The sequence below is a fragment of the Pantherophis guttatus genome, chromosome 5, assembly GCF_059756535.1.
Source record: "Pantherophis guttatus breed Tessera chromosome 5, ASM5975653v1, whole genome shotgun sequence".
In the NCBI taxonomy this organism is placed as follows: Eukaryota; Metazoa; Chordata; class Lepidosauria; order Squamata; family Colubridae; genus Pantherophis; species Pantherophis guttatus.
This window is the reverse complement of record NC_142067.1, coordinates 107267761-107289322: the sequence shown is the minus strand read 5'-3', so window position 1 is coordinate 107289322 and position 21562 is coordinate 107267761. Positions and strand designations below refer to the sequence as shown.

General features: G+C 39.6%; 1 protein-coding gene across 2 annotated transcripts in view; it reads right to left on the bottom strand.

Moving 5' to 3' along the window:
• ABCC4 (ATP binding cassette subfamily C member 4 (PEL blood group)) overlaps window positions 1-21562 on the bottom strand; it is a 194821-nt gene that overhangs the window by 141672 nt on the left and 31587 nt on the right. For both annotated transcript variants that reach the window (XM_034417531.3, XM_087895456.1), the window contains exons 3-7: window positions 21047-21167; window positions 20328-20558; window positions 7214-7303; window positions 5753-5916; window positions 90-215 (exon numbers count right to left, since the gene is read on the bottom strand). In XM_034417531.3, the coding sequence (XP_034273422.2) occupies window positions 90-215; window positions 5753-5916; window positions 7214-7303; window positions 20328-20558; window positions 21047-21167 (732 nt within the window). The remainder of the gene's footprint in view (window positions 1-89; window positions 216-5752; window positions 5917-7213; window positions 7304-20327; window positions 20559-21046; window positions 21168-21562) is intronic.

The following is a 21562-nucleotide window of genomic DNA, read 5'->3' as shown; positions in this document are numbered from 1 at the left end:
TCCTGCATTGCAAAATACCACCCTCTAGTTTAAAATCAGATAAAACAACAACAACATGGGTATAGAATTTCTGTGAGATACAAAATCACCTTCTCATGTTGTTCACAAGTTCAGCAAATGACTTTTCCCAGGCATACATCTTTATGATCCGCATTCCAGTTATAACCTCATTCATAGTCCTGATCCTTGCATCTGTGAAGGCTGCGGTCCTACTCCTGAAATAGAAATAGGAAGCTATAAACTTTAAAAAAAAACCTCTAATTCCAAATTCATAAAGACTATTATTCAGACATTTTCATTTATCTAATGTGACAATTTCTGTGCTACATTCAATAATTAAAAAACATTCTTCTGCAACCCCCCACCCAAGTAAAAATTAAGGAATACAGATATAAAGATGTAGTGAACAAAACTGAAAACCCATGTGTGAATGAACTTAAGATGCTTGTGAAAAAAAAAACGTAGTGGATTCTTTCACACAGCATTAATAGCCATACTGCTTACTGAAGATAGTGAAGATATACATAAGCGAGGATTGGGACTGGCCAATCCTTATGTAATACTCCCATAGACATCTATGGGAGTATTACATCCTAGTAGAACACCGGTGTCAAACTCGTGGCATCACGTTGCCGTCATGTGACGTATCGTGACCTTTCTTTCCCTTCGCGGAGCTGGGATGGGCATGGCCTGCGTGTGACGCATCTGGCCCGCAGGCCGCCAGTTTGACACCCGTGTATTAGAAGGTGTATAAGTGTAGAATAAATAGAAACAGCTAAGAGAATCTATTGCCTCTTGCCTATTCTCAGGAGCTGAGAAAGTGAGCAAGGGACAAAGATGACTGCTTGTTCACCATCTATCCTCCTTAAAGTTAATGAGAGACTAATAATAGCAACAAGGAACTACAGTCAGCTGATAGACTGCAATAACAACCAGAAACGATTAATAGAATAAGATGTACTGTATTTTTCAGAGTATAAGATGCACCTTTTTACCCCTCTAAAAGGGGGTGACAATTTAGGTGCATCTTATACACCAAATGTAGCCCCACCCACCCACTGGCCCCCACCCTTTGGCCTCTGCCTCGCAGCAGTTACCTCCTTGCAAGCAAACAGCAAGGAAAAACAGGTCCTTTCAGCTTCAGCACAGGCTAATTAGCACAAGTTGATTGGATCAGCCTCCCGACTCTCAGCTGATTTGCTCTCACAGCTGTTTTGCACAGGGCTCAGCTGCTTGCTGCAAAGAGATAAATTGCTGGAGCAGATTTTTTTTTTCCTTGTGATAATCAAGCTATGCTGAAAACGAAAATGAAAGTAAAGCAGGCTGTTTGCTGCCACGAGGCAAAATTGCTCAGAGGCAGGGGGAGATTTCTTTTTCTTCTTTTCCTCACCAAAAAAGGTAGATGCGTCTTATACTCTGAACAATACGGTAATTTAGAATTTATGGAATTTGTATATAGATGGATAAATAAGGGTAACATAATAGAAAAGTACATAGATGGAGTTAAAAGTAGATATACCTTCAAGGATAACTTTAGAGCAGACTCCAAACTTATGAACTCTGCTTCATTTGTCCAGGATGGTATAAAGATTCCTGCCTTGGGCAGAGGGCTGGACTCCAAGGTCCATTTCAGCCCTATAACTTCTATATGTTTTGTCTTTTGCTGACTAACAACAACAAAGTAATCAACTACTAGCTGCAGTGCGGAAGGTCACGGATTATTGAGAAATGTCCTTTAATAGATAAACAGAAGAACAAGTTTAATATTTCACAGTGCTGGAATTCTGCTCATGAATATTTGCCAGATCTCAGGCTTAATACCAAATATCTTTATGCAGGCATCTAGCTAAAAATGAAAATGTAGATATATTGATTTTCTTGTTTGCTTTTTTTTTTTTTTTTGATATTTACTTTGATTGCCAATAAAGGAGATCACTGCAAAATGATAAAGAGTGCAAAGTTGAAAAGTCTTAAATTCCATCTTAAAATGCAAAGATTATGCAGGATAACATCCATAAGACAGCAAACATACCGTCCTGAACAATTCGGCAAAATGCTGGAAATATTAATAAAATTACCTAATGCAGTAATAATCATAATAATTTGAAACTACTGAAATGAAAACATGTTATACATTTTTAAATCGCATAACTAAATGAATTGGCAAATTAACTATCATAAAGAATATGCCCTAAGAGGATGGAAATTCAACCAGGGCACTGTATAATCTGGTATCTTTAAAAACATGAAGTCTCCACTTTCTCAAAACATCCTTGTTTTGCTACAGAATTTAAAACATTCCACAGCCTGGCTGACCTAAGAGTCACACAAAACTCGACCTCGAAATACTTGCAGAAGTAACAGCTAGTCCCAGGTCTACATTTCTAATCTGAAGATTTGCAATTATGGAATACAATTGTATATTATATACAATTACAAGTATAAAGTAGCCCAGAAAGACCCGAGAACCTATTTTGTAGGGGGGGAAATTGAGAAATATTTTCCACCTTCCGTTCAAATTCAGGTAATCCTTGATTTACGGCCACAATTGAGCCCAAAATTTCTTTTGCTAAGTGAGACAATTGTTAAATGAGTTTTGCCCCGTTTTACAGCCACAGTTGTTCAACGAAGCACTTGCAGTTGTTAAATTAGTAACATGACTGTTAATCTGGCTTCCCAATTGACTTCGCTTGTCAGAAGGTTGCAACAGGTGATCACGTGACCTTCCAACGGTCATAAATACATGCCAGTTGCCAAGCTTTAAAGATTTTGATCACATGACCAATGGGATGCAATGGGATGCTAGAACAGTTGTATGAAAAACAGTCATAAGGCACTTTTTTCAGGGCCTTTGTAACTTCGAACGATCACTGAATGAATGGTTCTAAGTCATTCTAATACAGGACTACCTATATTATCCATGTCTTCTCTGAGTTCTATGTTCCTCTCATTTCTAGATTTTCTTCTTCATGTCCAAGGTTCGGCATCTCACCATATCTACCATTTTTATATCACAAGGCCTTTTTCCTAAAGTCTGGCTGAACATTAAACACATAGTATCTTTAGAGGTTAGTTTAGACAAGAATCCCAGGCACAGAGAAAATGCCCCGGGTCATGGGATCACCGTTTGCAAGCTTCCCTGAGGGCTTCGGAGGAGCAAACTCAATGGGGGAAGTCAGATCTGCTTAACAACTTGATTCACTTAATGACTGTTGTAAATTGGGGACGGCTCTTAATGACTGCGCCCAAAGTTCTGATCCCTTTTGTGGTCATAAGTCCAGGGCTTGAAAGAAAGAATAGCACTGACTGGTCCACACTTGAAAGGGATCTCTCAAATTGGAAGCTAGTTGCCTTCCAGATGTTTTCAACAGTGATCAGGTACAGAATACAAAATAACAGAGTTGGAAGGGACCTTGTAGGTCATCTTGTCTAACCCCCACCGAAGCAGGAGACCCTACACCAGTGATGGTTAACCTTTTTGGTGCCGAGTGCCCAAAGCACGTGCGCACACGCATGAATGCACACGCGCGTGCCACAATCCCCAAAATGCAATGTGAGTGCCCCCCACGCATGCGCCCCGCACATGCATGCACGTTCCCTGTGTATGTGCCCCGCACATGCATGCACGTTCCCTGTGCATGTGCCCCCCCACGCATGCACACCGGGCCCCCGTTTTGGCTTCCAGGTTGGTCAGGAGGCTTTTCAGGCCCAAAACAGGGCACGGGGGGACTTGCGATCTCCACAGTTTCTCCCCCCTTTGAGTCCTAGCTGCCTCCTGCCTTCTTGCCTTCCGTGCCTTCTCCGATCTTTGCAGTTTCTACCCCTATCGCATCCTAGCTTTCTCCTGCATTCCTGCCACGGAGATGCACCTGCGGAGGGTGGAACCTGCGGAGATCAGGGATGGCCCCGCCCCCGTGCATGTGTGGCAGAGACCCAAAGACCAGCTGGCTGACGGGAAGTGTACGCACGTGCGGTGGAGCTGGGCTGGGCCGATGGCTGGCGTGTCTGCAGAAAGGGCTCTGCATGCCACCTGTGGCATGCGTGCCATAGGTTCGCCATCGCAGCCCTACACCATTTCTGACAGATGGCAGTCCAATCTCTTCTTGAAAGCTTCCAGCTCCCAGAACTTCGGAAGTCAAGCTGTTCCATTGGTTGATTGTTCTCCTTATTTCTAGGTTGAATCTCTCCTTGATCAGTTTGCATCCATTATTCCTTGTACATTGGAAAATAGCTTGACCCCCCCTCCTCTCTGTGGCAGCACACTCACATTTCTGGTGCTGGGCAAACCGGTTGTTACAGTATGTGACGTCCATCTCTGCACATACTAATAGTTCTGCATCAGCTAGCCCATCCTCTCTTGCTCTGCTTGCAGCCTCCCAGACCTGGAGGAGGCTAAAAAGCAGGGCAAGGAGGACAGAAGGACAGGGTTGTATTGCTTGAGGCCTTTTTGCTCTCTGCAGCTGTTGGGTGAGGGAATGGCCACTTGGGGAAATGGAGCAAATGAGAGAAGCAGCAGCAAATCCAATCCACTGACAGGACTGAAGAATGCCTGTGGCCCCCAATGGCATGGCTGCCTTCTTAAGCACCCTGATCTGCCAGCTAGGAGGAAGGGGCAGAACTGAGGTGGGCACTGCAAGTTCTCTGCCAGGCCCCAGAAGCCCAGGAGCTAACTGTGGCCAACTTTTTTTTTTTTAACTTTTAAAAGCATTTCGGCCGAAGAGGTTGTAAAAAAATATTTTTAAAAGACTCTGATGATCAGGCAACTCAGCTTTTAAAAGGCTCTGACGATCCCAGCTGAGCCGCGTGATCATCAGAGGCTTTTTTTTTTTTTACTTTTAAAAGCATTTTTTCAGCCGCACAATCATCAGAAACTTTTTTTTTACTTTTAAAAGCATTTTTTCTACAACCTCTTTGGCCAAAAAAATGCTTTTAAAAGTAAAAAAAAAAGCCTCTGATGATCGCGCGGCTCAGCTGGGATTATCAAAGGCTTTTAAAAGAAAAAAACCATTTTTTTCTTTTAAATGCCTCTGACAATCCAAGCTGAGTTGCCTGATCGGCAGAGGCTTTTTTAAAAAACTCAGCTTGGATCGCCAGAGGCATTTAAAAGAAAAAAAGGGGGTTTTCTCTTAAATGCCTCTGACGATCCCAGCTGAGTTGCCTGATCGGCAGAGGCTTTTTTTAAAAAGGGATTGTCAGAGGCATTTAAAAGCATTTTTTACAACCTCTTCGCCGAAGAGGTTGTAGAAAAGATGGTTTTAAAAGTAAAAAAAAAAAATTGGCCATGCCCACCCAGTCACATTACCCCACCACCACCAAGCCATGCCCACAGAACCAGTAGTAACAAATTTTAGATTTCACCACTGGTCAGCAGGGTTATTGTCCTTTAAGAAGCTGTTTATATAAAGAAGGTCATTAGAGGGCGTCACTCTCTCTCCTCATGTATCACTCATTCTCCTCATGTATCTGCATTGCAGTTCTCCGTGTAGAGTTGAAGAAGAACGATTGCTTCTCTGGCATGTGCCCACCACTTGTTTGTCTGTATATAGAAGCCTGTATATAAACCACTGTTTGTAATGACAAAACCTCTGTGTCCTGTATTTTGCTCCTGGGTTGTCTCAAAATAGTAGTCACGCTGTAAACACTCTGACAATATATAACCTTTAAAAAACACAGACTAGAAGACTTAACCATGCTGAGTTGAAAGAGGTTTTTTTTAATCACTCTGAAGGGACAGGACCCCAATCACTCTTACCTCAGAGCTGAGAAGAGTCTGCCAATGCAGGTTTGCAAGGGAAGAAGAATAATCAGCACCGCCATTCCTGCAAGGCAGGACGGGCCAATCTCAAGCCACAGAAGGACAGTCACAGCTATCGCCTGAAGGGGTCCAGCCCATAAGAAATGCAAGAAAATAGTTACCTAGGCAAAAAAGAAATACACATGACTCACGAAATGAACTGGAAGTAGAAAAATCATGACAGCTACCGGTGCAGTCCACACATTTCTCGCGTGCGTGAGGGAAAGTCTTGTGGGACCCAGAAATAATCCATAACTGGATATATTAGGTTATATCAGGGGTGAAATCCAAAATTTTTCCCTACCAGTTCTGTGGGCATGGTTTGGTGGGTGTGGCAGGGGAAGGATACTGCAAAATCTCCATTCCCACCCCACTCCAGGGGGAAGATATTGCAAAATCTCCATTCTCACCCCACTCTGGGGCCAACCAGAGGTGTTATTTGCCGATTGTCCGAACTATTCAAAATTTCCGCTACCGGTTCTCCAGAACCTGTTAGAACCTGCTGGATTTCACCCCTGGGTTGTATACTGTATATTAAAAAGTTGTTGTTTTCCTACATTTAAGAAAACCTTCACATGACACAAGTTTCATGCTGTCTGGTTTTTGAGTGTTCTAACCCATATCTCATGAAACCAGCATACATACTTTTAATCTATACAAAATCATCTACAGGCAGGGCTTAACCAAGTGAGCTGCCCAAGGTAAAATAATGAACTTTGCACTTAGCTGACCTTGAATGATCTAAAAAAAACCTAAGCACAGTCACACCTGGTTCATACTTTCTTGGCTACCATGAAATATCAGAACTATGCAAGATTGAATTTGGGTCAATCACCGGGACTAGAGATTTACTCTTCCAAGTTTTTGGACTCATGCTGGAGTTCACCTTCAGGGAATTTCTCTCTACTGAAATACATGCTTTGGGCTGTTCTGTGAGTCGTGTTTATGTGGTGCCTTCCTAAACACGACTCAGGATTGTTGTCGTGGGAAAAATAGGAGAAGGAAGGTGTGTTGGATATGTTTGCCACCTTGAATTATTTGTAAAAATAATAAAGGTGGGATATAAATATATAAAAAATAAAATTAATAAAAATAAACCCTCCACCTCTATTGCACTCCCAACCACACAAAAAAAGAGAGAAGAAAAAGAACAAAATCCTCTTTAAGATTAGAGACTACTGTATAAATTATTCTTATCACAATCCTCAATTCAATTGGAAATCAAACTTCATCGCAATATAAGACACACCCCACAAAGGATTCTACACAGTCTTTTAAAAGATTTTTATCCACTGCATACACATACAAGCAAACCCAAGAACTTTCATTCTATTTTGCTATGAATAAAAAGAAAAGGCCACTACTTAAGATCACTCTTAAACTACATCATTCAAAAAGTATGTTTCCCACAGGGCTTACCTGATCAAATTTATTCACATCGTTTGATAAAAGATTTACTATCTGACCAGTTGTAGTTTTTGACATGGCTGCATTACTCAAACGAAGTGCCTAAAAGCAGAAACAAACTTATTCAAATGTCACATTCATACATTGAATCGTATATAGTCACAGCATTTTCCCAACTTAGGTACTTTTTGTCTTTTTGGAAAAAATCCTTCTTTTAAAATTACATATATTACTCAAAAAAGTTTCCAAGATGCAATAATCACCTTATGTAAACAATGTAAGATGATACAGACTCCAAAAATCAGGATCAAAAGGTTCAAATTTGAATAACATATAGTGAAAAAGAGGACCATGACATGTCATACTGAGTTACATTATGTGAATCTGCCTTTTTGGTCTATAAATCGTGGTTTATGTCTAGACTGTTGTGTGAATCTAGATAGCTACGATTTATTGAATTTACTTTTGAGTCACATATGAACCCAACTTCTCCAGCACTAGCAGTGATCATATCATTTGCACTTGCTAACTCTTTGGATCAGAACAGCACTGTAATTTCTCTTTTCCAATGTACAGTATTTCTACATTAAGTAGAATAATATAGATTGTTATACTTAATGCTAAAGCTATTTTTGTACCATTTGATTCTCCTTTTTTAATAGCATTTAATTTGGTCCACTTTGCAAGATTGATTTACCTCAAGGAAGAAAAGTTTAATAAATCTACTTTGCACGCCTCAATGTTTTATGGTCAAGATATGATTTCAGGACAATATATTTCTTTTACATGGTTTTTCACTTTTCCTTAGTAGCTGCCAGAAAATAAAGCAGAGTGTTATTCTCATTCAAATGTCAGGATTGAGAGGAAGGCACTCCACAGAAGAAAGCAACAATGAAAGTATCCAGCTACTATTCTAAGAGGCAGAGGCAGAGTTAGGATGCAATTGTCAAGAATATTTGTGGCAGAGAGGAATAGAGCTCTCTTCCACTCTATGGGTCCCCCCAAGCAACTACAACAAGGTCCAGATCCTTTTCTCAGCCCCTGAATTATTGCCTCTTTTCATGCTAACAATAGCTATTCTTTTGACCCTTTGCAGCTCTCTCATCTGCAAAAGAAATAACGTTTCTCTTCTATCAAAGAATCCTCAGAAACTCAGGATGCTGGGATCAGTTCTTCCTTTTGCAATGCCATACTCTGTCGAACCCCATGGCCACAGCTTTTCCTGTTCTAAGGATTTGTTTAGAAATGCAGATAGTCCTCGGCTTACGACCACAATTGAGCCCCAAAATTTCTGTTGTTAAGCAAGATGTTTGTCAAGTGAACTTTTCCCCCACTTTACGACCTTTCTTGCCACAGTCGTTAAGTGGATCACTGCAGCTGATAGAAGTTGTTAAGTGAACCTGGCTTCCCCATTGACTTTGCTTGTCAGAAGGTCGCAAAGGGGATCATGTGACCTTGGGAGACAGCAACGGTCATAAATAGGAACCAGTTGCCAAGCATCTGAATTTTGATCACGTGATCATGGGGATGGGGCAAAGGTCGTAACTGTGCAAAATGTTCATAACTCACATTTTTCAGTGCCGTTGTAACTTTGAAGGGTCACTAAATGAACTGTTGTAAGTCAAGGACTCCCTGTATCATCTTCTGCTCTAGGAAAAAAGGCTACGTCAGAAACTGAGGAAAGTATTTTGGGGAATCTACTTCAGATATGGGGATGTGGCGGCTCAGTGGCTAAGACGCTGAGCTTGTCGATCGAAAGGTCGGCAGTTCAGCGGTTCAAATCCCTAGCGCTGCATAGCAGAGTGAGCTCCCGTTACTTGTCCCAGCTTCTGCCAACCTAGCAGTTCGAAAGCACGTAAAAAATGCAAGTAGAAAAATAGGGACCACCTTTGGTGGGAAGGTAACAGCGCTCCATGTGCCTTCGGCGTTTAGTCATGCCGGCCACATGACCATGGAGACGTCTTCAGACAGCCCTGGCTCTTCACCATAGAAACGGAGATGAGCACCACTCCCTAGAGTCGGAAATGACTAGCACACATTTGCAGGGGTACCTTTACGTTTACCTTACTTCAGCTAAAAGAAAGGAGTCAATTTCTCTCTGTGCCCTTCTCATACAACAATGCTGGCAACATTTTAAGGACATAACTCCTGCTTGTGTTTCTCCACGCTATGGTGCATTGTCTGAGAATTACAAGCCTAGCAAGAACTTTACACAGTGGAACAACTTGTATTCACTCACAGTCCTTGCTTTCCATGCTAACCATGAGAACCAATTCACAGAGTCAAATCACTCTTCAGGATCTTTGCTTTTTTAAAAATTTAACAGTAGTATGAGCATTACATAAAATAATAAATAAATGTAAGGAAGTTTTAGAAATGGAAATAATTTTGGAATATAAACACGTTTGAACTGTATTGTTAATAGTGAGGATTTAGGATAAGAATTGTGAAATGTATTATGAGGTATTAATTGAATTAAGATTTAAGGTGGGTTAATAGAAGGGTAATTATATTGATTAAGTAAATATGAGTAAACTTTTTCTAAGATGGTATTAGTTGAAATATGTGGTTTAAGATTAAGAAATAAGTGTTATGGCAAAATAGAATATATAAAATTTTGTTAAAGATGACAAAAAAATTGAACAAATTGATGACCAGATCAAAGCTCTGTTCCGAAAAGATGTAATTTGTATGTTTGAAAAAAATTAAAAGATTTAACAGTAGTGTCACTCAATAGCTATATTCTGTAGAAAACCAGTTTTTCTTGTCCTGATAGAACTTTAACCCAGAGGTATGATAAATACCTACCAAGCTCAGATCTGATATCAGAAGCTTTATCCTTGTTTTAAAATGTACAAAGCATTTAAGTATGTCAAAGAATTAAGTTTCTCATCAAGTAAATGGCAAGAAGGTGATGGGTCAGAAGGAGAAAGTAGAACTGCTTAATTCCTTCTTTGCATCTGCTTTTACGCAATAGGAAGAAGCAGCCCAACCTATCTAAAGCAGAAATGAGGCAAGGAATAGGCAAAATAGGCGAGGAATTTGTAAGAGAATGCCTAGCCACCCTGGATGAGTACAAATCAACTGGGTCAGACGGTTTACACCCTAGTGTTTTGAAGGATCTGGTAGGGGTAATTTTAGAACCAATGAATGTAATATTTCAAAGGTCATGTAGCACAGGGGAAACAGCAGAGAACTGGAAAAGAGCTGATGTGGTTCCAGTCTACAAAAAGGAGGAAGAACTGATCCTGCAAATTGCAGGCCAATCAGCTTGACATCAATATCTGGGAAAGCCCTGGGAAAGATAATCAAATGGAGGATTTGTGACCACCTAGAGATAAACAAGGCCAACATGAGTTCATTAAAAACCATTGCCTTCTTTGATAAAGTAGCCAAATTAGTGGATCAGCAAAATACTGTGGACATAATATACTTAGACTCCAGTAAGGCATCCAGAGTTTTTGAGGGCAAAGTAGATTACAACCTACTTCTTGGTATGATAGAACAATGTAGGGTAGACAGTGCCACCATCAGATGGATTCACAATTGGCTGACCAACTGCACATAGCAGGTAGCCCTCAATGGAACTACATCTACATGGAGGGAATCATGAAGGGAGATCTCAAGGTTCAGTTTTGGGGCCGGTATTCTTCAATATCTTCATCAATGATCAAATGAGGGGACAGAAGGGAACCTCATCAAATTTGCAGATGATACCAAGCTAGGAAGAACTTTAGAATCAAGATTCAGACGGATCTTGATAGACTTGAATATTGGGTCCTAATCAACAAGATGAAGTTCAGTGGTGAGAAGCGTAAAACCCTGCACTTAGAAAGGAAAAACCAAATGCAAAGGTATAGAATAGGTGGTATCCGGCTCAACAGCAGTAACTGTGAGAAGGATCTAGCTGTCCTAGTGGACCACCACTTAAGTATGAGCCAGCAGTGTGCTACAGTTGCCAAAAAAGCCAACGTAGTTCTGTGCTGAATCAACAAAGCGACACCATTAAGACAATGAGAAGTGATAGAAGTATATTATGCTGCATTGGTGAAACCACACTTAGAATACTTCATCCAGTTCTGGTCACCACAATACAAAAAAGATGATGAGACTCTGGAAAGTGTGCAGAAAAGAGCAACATACATAATAAAATATCTGGAGGCTAAATCATATGATGAACGATTGAGATAGTTAGGTATATCTAGCCTATCTAAAAGAAGGATTGTGGGGGGACACGATAATTGTCTTCTAGTACTTGAGGGGCTGCATAAAGAAGAGGAGATTGACTTATTCTCTAAGGCACCAGAAGGCAGGGCAAGAAGTAATGGGTGGAAACTTGTTAAAGAGAGATCCAACCAAGAAGTAAGGAGAAATTTTTTGACAGTGAGAACAATTAATCAATGGAATAGCTACCCTTCTGGGGATGTGAGGACTCCATCACTGGAGGTTTTCAAAACTGAACTGGACAACCATTTGACTAGGGTGATTAGAGGTGGGTTTCAGCAGGTTCTGACCAGTTCTGGAGAACTGGTAGCGGAAATTTTCAGTAGTTCGGAGAACCGGTAGTAAAAATTCTGACTGGCCCCGCCCCCATCTATTCTCTGCCTCCCAAGTCCCAGATGATCAGGAGGAAATGGGGATTTTGCAGGATCTCCCCTGGAGTGGGGAGGGAATGGGAACTTTACAGGTTTCTTCCCATGCCACACCCACTAAGCCACGCCTACCAAGTCATGCCATGCCCACCAAGCCACACCCACAGAACCGGTAGTAAAAAAATTTGAAACCCACCACTGAGGGTGATATAAGGTCTCCTGGCTTGAGCAGAGAGTTGGACTAGAAGACCTCCAAGGTCCCTTCCAGCCCTAGATTTAAAGTGGTATTCGGTGATGTTTTCCTATAGTACAATCCCACAGCCTTGTGAATAATGTAAACAAGCATGTGGAGCTAATCTCAGTATAATAAATGTGTAGAAAACGATGAATTCAAAATACATTTCCCACAATGTGATTTCCATGGCACTACAGAAAGGGCATAAAATACTGGAATAAACATCTATGGTAAACAGAATAAGTGAAACGAGCATTTCATTTTCACACACACTGAATGGTGAGTCCTTAAGGAGAAAGTTAATTAATTTTCCTAAAACCAAAAAGTAAGCTTAACATAAAGAGTAGCATAATACTTGGTCATTGTTTCACAGAAATATTATCGCATACAAGCAGGAAGACTATCCTGTTGATATAACAGTGAACAGATAAACATTGCATCATTCTATCAATAATATACAAATCTTTCGCTTAAGCAAAGAAGAAAAACCTTAAACCTAAAGGTGAATTACCTAAATGTCCTCTAAAATGTCTAATTCAGGATAATACAGACAGAGAAATGCCTCTCAAATCCTCTCTATGGGTTGAAAAAAAGTCCTACTTGCAGTTGTCTACGATCAGAAAAAACAATTTAGGAACAGCCTGTTTATTTTTGAATTAAGACTTTAAAGCCTTAACACACTAACACAAACTAACACACTATTTTGATTGATCATGTTGTTGATAACTAGATATAGGGATAGGAATCCCTATATTCTGATGCCTATTGTTTGATCTAGCTAAAAGAGTGGGTGACTCTTCAAAAGAAGAGCTTACTGGAGCTAGAAGGTCAGAATTAAGTTTTGGATGGCATGGCTATTTATGGTATGATAAGGTTAAAATAAATGTTGATTTTAATAATCACTTTGTTAGGCGTGCCATCCTAAGAGTTTGGAATAAATATAAAGTCATGGAAAGTTTGGCTGTCTCCCCAGGGAGCTATTTTTAGAAAAGAAATGCTGGCGAGGCCAGACTTGTGGACTTATCAAATAATATATTTTAATTATGGTGACCCTATCCTCAAATCTAAAGAGGAGTGGAATCAGAAGGGCGTGTTTGCCATTGGTACATATTTACAATTGAAAGAAAGATTTAAACTAGACAAAAAAGCTATGGCTTTGATTTTGTAAAAAAAGAATTGGAAATCCTACTGCGTCAGTGGTTGGTTGCTACCAGTTCTTCCCGGTTCTTGTGAACCGGTAGTGGAAATTTTGAGTAGTTCGGAGAACCGGTAAATACCACCTCTGCCTGGCCCCGACCCCAATCTATTCACTGCCTCCCGAGTCCCAGCTGATTGGCTAGAAGGAAAAAATCAGGACTTACTTAATAAAGAAGAGGGGAAAAAACAGGACACTGTAGCTTTAAATTGAGAAGCCAAGAAGCCTCCCAACTGATCAGCTAGAACTGATCCTCTCCTTGTAAACCACTCGGTGGTGGTAGATTGGCAATTGAGACCAAGCGGCCTGAAAGCTGTTTCCAATGCTCTCAGTGGTGACAGAGCGGCAAACAACTGTTTAAACTCTTGCCGCTACGCTTCAAAGGGCCACCCTACAGCTGATCAGAGGTAAAAGGCAGTGTAGTGGTAGACCAGTGCGCTCCAAAAACAAATGGGTAGACCGATATGCTCCAAAAACAAATGGGTAAACCGGTACAGCTCTGCAAGCAGTTAAAAGCCTGGTAGACCAGTAGCTTTGCTAAATCCTAAAGAATTGTTTGTCACATGACCATCAAACTACACCGACAAAATAAGCTACACCCACAGGACCGGTAGTAAAAAAACTTTAGAACCCACCTCTGTACTGTGTGGTGGTGATGAACATATTATTATTGCTAAGGTTTATAAATAGTTATTGAAACTGAACTTGAAGAATGAGTATGTAAAGCATTGTAAGATTCAGTAAACAAAAACTTTTGATATAATATAATGCTTAAACAATGGGAGAATACATGGATGAACGGTCTAAAATTCACATTAAATTATATTTTTTTTTAAAAAAAACCTTTTATAAGATGATGTACTGCTGGTGTCCAAATTGCCAAGAATATATAAAGGCATTTGAAATGAATGTTGGAAATGTAAGCATAAAGAAGGAATTTTTTTATCATTTATGATGGACATGTGACAAAACAAAGAAATACTGGAGAAGGATTCACATCTTAACACAGAAGATTCTTAAAGTCAATATAAAGATAAATTTTCTTGTAGGTTTAATGGATAAAGAACCTGGGTGGAAAAATTGGAACCTTGATGCTATACTGTATATGTTGGTGGCAGTAAGAATACTTTATGCACAAAAATGGAAGGATACCTTGATACCCACAATAGACAAATGGCTATAAAAGTTGAAGGGGTGGACAAAGTAATTGCTCTGATTAAAGAAAAGAACACAATTTTGTTTCTACTTGGAAACCACTTTTGGACTTTTTGCTTGAGGTGAAAAAAAATGAAACTTTGATTTTGGGTTTTGCTGATTAGATAGATTATTTTATGATAGAAATAGCTAGTATATATTATCATATAGAAGTAAAACGTGGAGTTTTTATATTTACCTTATTCTACTGCAACAAAAGGAGTCAGAAGTCAATGCTTTTTTTTTCTCTTTTTCCTTTTTCCTTTCCTTTCCTTTTTCCTTTTTCTCTTTTTTCTTTTTTTCCTTTTTCCTACACTTTTCTCTCTTCCCCTTTTCCTTCCTTATTTTTCCCTTGTTTTCTTTTTTCATTGTACTTCTCTATTTTATCTTTTGATAAACTAATAAACATACACATTTTAAAAAATAGAAGTTCCTATGTTCAGGTTATACAGTTATACTCAACGTCTAGGTGTTAAGTGCCTTCACATACATCACTATATATGGGTTTGTAGTTATATTTTTGTGAATCAAATGCTCACTGCTTGCTACTTTAAGTCATATCCTTTCCAGTTCCCATTTTCCAAAGTCATGGATTATACAAATCAGGAACTATCAGACTTGTACTCCAATAAATCTGGAGATAAGGCGACAGAAGGCCAAAGTCTAGGACATGATTTGGTATTAATATTGTGTGATGCGTTATTGAAATATTCATTAAATCTTCTGAATGAATATTTTAAGTTTCTTCTGTTCTCTTTAGCCAAACTGAGCTGATCCAGATGTAAAATGGCTCAAAACCACAAATAGCAATTTAAAAAAAAAAAAAACCAAAGGGACAACAAGAGAACTGTATTTCATGAGAAGAGTACTCAACTCTTCTGCTTGCAACAGAATACCTTATGCCACTAGGCATGAAATTTTGGGCTTAGACAACTTAGAACTACGCCCGCCTTCGGTCTGACTTAAGGATTGTACACAAAATTATCTGTTACATTGTCCTACCTTCCAATGACTATTTCAGCTTCAACCGCAACAATACATGAGCAAATAATAGATACAAACTCAAGGTAAACCGCTCCAAACTCAATTGTAGAAAATACGACTTCAGCAACAGTGGTCAATGCCTGGAATGCACTATCTGACTGTGGTTTCTTCCCCAAGCCCCCAAAACTTTAACCTTAAACTGTCTACTGTTGACCTCACCCTATTCCTAAGAGGTCTGTAAGGGGACGTGCATAAGCACACCAACGTGTGATTAGTCCCTGTCCTACTGTCCCAATTTATTTGTATAAATTTCCTGCATTCATAATAATGTTTATACTTATATCTGTTATTTTATACATGTTTGACCAATAAATCCCAGACCTCCGGACTTTTCGTCGGGCCCTTAAAACCTATTTTTTTCAGTTAGCCGGGCTGTCCTGATTTTATGGTTGATTTTAAAATTTGATATTGATTTTAACTGAAATGCTTTAAATTATGGGCCAAACTTTATTTATTTATTTTAAGTCTATTTTAACTTTTGTGTACGAATGTTTTATTTTGGCTGTTCACCGTCCTGAGTCCGAAAGGAGAAGGGCGGTATAGAAATCTGAAAAATAAATAAATAAATAAAATTTATAAATAAAATAAATAAATAAATAATAAGAAAAGAGAGAGAACCGAGTTTCAGGCTGTAAAAGCTCACACACTTTGGATGGGGTCCTCTCTTGAGATATGTATACATGAAATTGCTAGATAGTTTACTGCCTCCAGGATGCACAAGATACATATTTTAAATAAACAAAAATATTATAAAATTTCACGGGCTCCAATGATACCCCTTCTAGACCAGGGGTCAGCAACCTGCGGCTCCAGAGCTGCATGCGGCTCTTTGGGACCTCTGCTGTGGCTCCCTAGCGGGTGCCCACCACTGGCTGGCCCCATCTCTCGCCCTCCCCTCCCAGTCACTCCTCGCCTTGCCTGAGAAGGTAAGGGCGACAGTGGGGGATGGAGAAGCAGCCAGGGCAGAGACAGAGAGATAAAGAGAGAGGGGGAGAGAGGGAGACAGAGAGATACAGAGAGAAAGGGAGAGGAGGGGAAGGGGGGAAGGGGGGGAAAGATATGTCAAAAGGATTTTGTAGTTCCCGGTGTTTTTTAACAACTGGTTCTCTGCTTTAATGACTGGCTAGATAGGCATGACTAGGGGGGTCATGTGACTGGTGGAAGTGAGTGACATGGAATTGGCCACACCCATTCAGGTTTTGTGGCTCCTGGTGTTTTCTTTTCTGTGGGAAATGAGTCCAAATGGCTCTTTGAGTATTTAAGGTTGCAGACCCCAGTTCTAGACAAAACATCACCCAAATAAGCATTGCTTTCTTCAACTTCTCACTGATTATGGAAGGGAAATGGATAAGGTATCAGCAATGCATACATCACTTGGACTTAGAGAATAGAATTTCCAACTAACTTTAAAAATGTTCTGATATAAACTAGTGTAGTCCAATGCCTTTTAAGCCTTTGTCTCTTAAAAGTAGAAAAAAATATGCTGACTTGCTGAATATAATGAAACTTCAATTTCAATTTTAACAAACCAATTGCAGGAGGGACCCACATTGTTCTTGATCGTTATTTAATTGTGTCCTCTGCAGCAACATTATGCAAATTACGGATATAATCTACAACATGGTAACATAAACAGAATGAAAATGCCATCTATTTCATGCAAAATCAATTGCACTAAGATTCACTGTGGATCCAGTGTAATTTTGCAAAACTGAAAAAGAGCTAGGTATTTCAATGACTTCTGGAATATTGAGAGCTAAAATGGAAAAGTAATTAGAACCCTAAAATAAGGAGACAGGAGCCTAACATGAACCAATAAGCTTTTCGACGTTTCTTGTTTTTAGATGCAGTACTGGTTGAAAAGCTTCTTTCATGACTCCCAAAACTCTTGGTAGAATATTATTCAGAACAGCAAATTAATTCCCCCGAGATGACTTTATGCACAAGAAAGCATCCTACCTAATGACAACAGAGTTCCTAGGAGGTATCAGAAGGAAGACTGCAGGTTGAAAAACAACTTAGCTTTTCTACAAATGCATCATAGCAAAGACAGTACTGTGCAAAAGTCTTCGGGTGCCACCCGCTTTGTTGTTTTAGCAAAGTTATAAGGACAACATCCATAATTATTTTTCAGCCTTGAGTACTACGTCTTGAATATTCAGTTTGTTTGTTGATTTCCCTTTGAGAGTAGCCTTGCTGATGCAAAAGTATGGTTTTATGTCTGTCAAATTCTGTGATCTTTGACATTTTGACTGGAATGATGTGATTGAAACTGGCTCCCATTAGCAAGCTTCCAACGCATTACACTTATGCAACATGTGACTGCACTGTGTGTGATGCTCAAGCATGTCTTGCACAAATCTGGTATTATAGACCTTTTGGCATAGCAGTCATTTTTGCATAAAACAGTAGGAGACATACAGGTATTAGCAATGACAGTACTTAGGGTCCCATCCATTTAGGTTTACAGAAGACAGATATCTGCTGTTGCTCAACTGTAAATGGATAGTCACACTAAATATTGCCACTTTAGCCCCAGGGATCCCCAAACTTTTGAGTTTGGTGACCCACTTGGCACAGGGGGGAGGCGTGTGAATGGCAGGTGAATGTGCGCATGCACAGCTTGATTTGTGAGAATGGTGGATATGTGCGCCCTCTACTCGCACAAATGGAGCTTGACATGCAAGCGGAGAGTGCTTGCACCAACACACGAAGCTCTACTCGCATGAACGGCAGAACACAAGTGGCTCTACTCGTGCCAAAGTGGACTGATTTCAAGCAGGCTGCGGCCCGGTACTGGGCCACGGCCTGGGGGTTGGGGACCCCTGGTTTACCTGATATGTAATATAGAAAAATATTAAAACTTTCATAGTGTAATTAAAAATAGTACTAAAATAAAGGGACGTAGTGGCTCAGTGGCTAAGATGCTGAGCTTGTCGATCGAAAGGTCGGCAGTTCAATGGTTTGAATCCCTAGTGCCACATAACAGAGTGAGCTCCCATTACTTGTCCCAGTTTCTGCCAATCTAGCAGTTCAAAAGCACGTAAAAATGCAAGTAGAGAAATAGGGACCACCTTTGGTGGGAAGGTAACAGCGTTCCGTGCACTTTTGGCATTTAGTCATGTCCGCCACATGACCACTGAGATGTCTTTGGACAGCACTGGCTCTTCGGCTTTGAAACGGAGATGAGCACAGCCCCGTAGAGTCAGGAACGACTAGCACATATGTGTGAGGGGTACCTTTACCTTTACCTTTTACCTTACTAAAATAAAAATCATAAAAGCTCAAACCAGTAAGAAAAAACTGCATAAAATACTTCGAAATAAAACAGAATTTTAAAAAAAGAGTCAGAGATGAAGAAATGCCTGAGATTGGTTAGAAGTAAATAGTAAATACAGGAGTTCCATTTTTAATATCTTTTGAAAGCCCTCAAGGATGGAGTTGGCCTGATCCAACTAAAACGTGACAAATGAGTGCACTGGCCACTCTGTTCTCGGCCAATTGCAGTTTTCATGTAGTCTTCAAAGGCCGCCAACTTAGCATGCAGTGCAGTAGTCTAACTGAGTGGTAATTAAGGTGTGAGTTAGTGTAAACAAGTCCTCCTGCACTAGATAAATATATATCCAATATATAAGCTACAAAGCAACTTATATCAGGTACCACAAAATGCAGCAGTTCCATTACAAATAGAATAGAACAGCTACCTTAAAATATGAGATATTTCTAAAGTGCATAAGTAAATAACAGTAGATTTAGATAAAGTATTCCCTTCCAGGCACATATAATACTGAATGCTTTTTAAAGTCGAAGGGCCACTTTCCCACAGAAGAAAAATATATTTATAAAAGGGCCCCTCAATGTACAAATACTGCAATCTTTAAAAGTATCCTAGTAGAAGTAGGCCTCAACTTACAACAGTTCATTTAGTGACCATTCAAAGTTACTACAGCACTGTCAAAAAGTGACTTATGACCATTTGTCACACTTACAACCATTGCAGCATCCTCTTGGTCAAGTGATCAAAATTCAGACCTTTGTCATATTTAAGATGGTTGCAAAATCCTGGGGTCATGTAATCACCTTTTGTGACCTTCTGACAAACAAAGCCAACAGGTAAACCAGGTTCACTTCACTGCTATGTCACTAATGTAATAACTGCTGTGAATTGCTTAACAACTATGGCAAGAAAGGTTGTAAAATGTTCCAAAATTCACTTAACAAATGTCACTTAACAAACCTTTCAAAATTCACTTCACAAATGTCTCGCTTAGCAACAGACGTTTTGGGCTCAATTACGGTCGTACGTTGAGGATTACCTGTATTGGTAACCTAGAAAGATATCTTGGACAGAAGGCAGAGACAGAAAAGTTAGTTGTGTGATGGCTGAATGACATCACACCTTTCCTTATTGTAAATGCAAACGGATCAGTGTGGCATACCTTGAAGAATTTCGAGATAATTCTTGACTACAACAAAAATAGAAGTAGAAGGAAGATTAAAACTGGACAACAGTGTTAGAAAGAAGTCTTACCCAGCCCCCTTCATTCCTCCTAATTTTTCACTAGTATGGTACATTTTTGCATTAAAAGTCGTAAGAAGAACTAGCAGTTCATAACGGCAGCCAACGTCTTTCTAGCCTGCTGCTTTTTCTGGAGATTTCAGCCCTTGGCCTGTCCACCCAGAACGGAATTTACATATGGCACATTGATGTAATCTTAACATTCTTTTCATGGAGAGCCACGTATTTCATCGCCCTGCTAAGCTAATGATTCTAGAAACACTTGTTTGCTTCACTCACAATGCAAGACAAGCACTCACCTATGTTTGGGGTCCTGTTTATTGAGATAAAGGAAATCTATTACCTACCTTGTGATAAATCATATGGCACATGGCTACCCTCAGCTTCATGCCAGCACGTTGTACATGATAAAAATACAGATGATGAGTGATGGCCAGAATCAAAGTGCACACAGATAAGGCTGCAGCAGAGCCGTAGGCATAGGCCAAAGCATTTTCGTCAGCTTGTGAAGAACCAATCTTTTCAAAATACACAATAATCCTCCCTAGAAATACTGGCTGAATTAATATCAGAGTTTCCTTTAAAAAAAGGAAAAGAAAAGAAAATTTCAATTAAAGTGGAACAACTGAAACAAAATATTCTTATTATTATTTTTATTCTATGTAAGGTGCTAAAGTGAGGCTATGCAAAGTGTTATAAACTCAAAACACGATCTTCTAATCTTACAGGAAGGATTCCAAAACTGCAGTCGCCATGAAATTATCCTGAATAATTATCAAAATATTTTGAGCTTGGAACTCTTCTGGTATATATGCACGTATTATATTTTTATAACAGCTCGTATAAAGTTGGTACAGTGGGAGGAGTATTAGAGAGAGGTAAAGCGTGCTAAAAAAAGTATTGGATACATTTTCATTTTCCCTATTTTTTCTTTCGTTTTTGCTTTTGCTTAAAATTTTCTAGAAAATGTATAACATTAAGCAGGAAGTAGGCATGTTAATAGAACCACCTCGCAATTTTTGCTTGCAGGATTGTTTTAAATAGTACATCTCTTATAGTCTGTTACCTCAACCAATGTAAAACAACCCAGCACTAAATAAGATTTCCAGTAACAAAGTATAATTGCTTTTGTCAAATGTGGTGTTCTTGCTTCTTTTTCAGCCTTTTGTACTTCTTTATCCCAGTACCTATAAATATAAGAATGAAAATTAGAGGGGAGAAGTCAGAAAGAATTCAATATATCTTATCTGCAGGCATTTCTTATAGCCAATGATCAAGTCATAAAATAGTAACTTTACAGTGAGATACGACCCAACATCGATCTTGCTAAAAAACCTCTTTCCAACTTTGTATTCTTAGATACTGTATGCTGGCTACGTCTCCCTCCTTAATGTTACTCCTAAAAAGTATCTGAAGCATGTGAAGGTAAAGAAGACTAGAGGCATACAAACTTGTACAAAGATTGTACAAAGATTTCAAGGCAAGTCCATGGTGCTTATTCATTCTGATAGCAGTCATAGGCAGTGACAGCTCTTAACTAACCTTGAGTGACTTTGATAAAGTCAGATAGCAGATTGCAAAA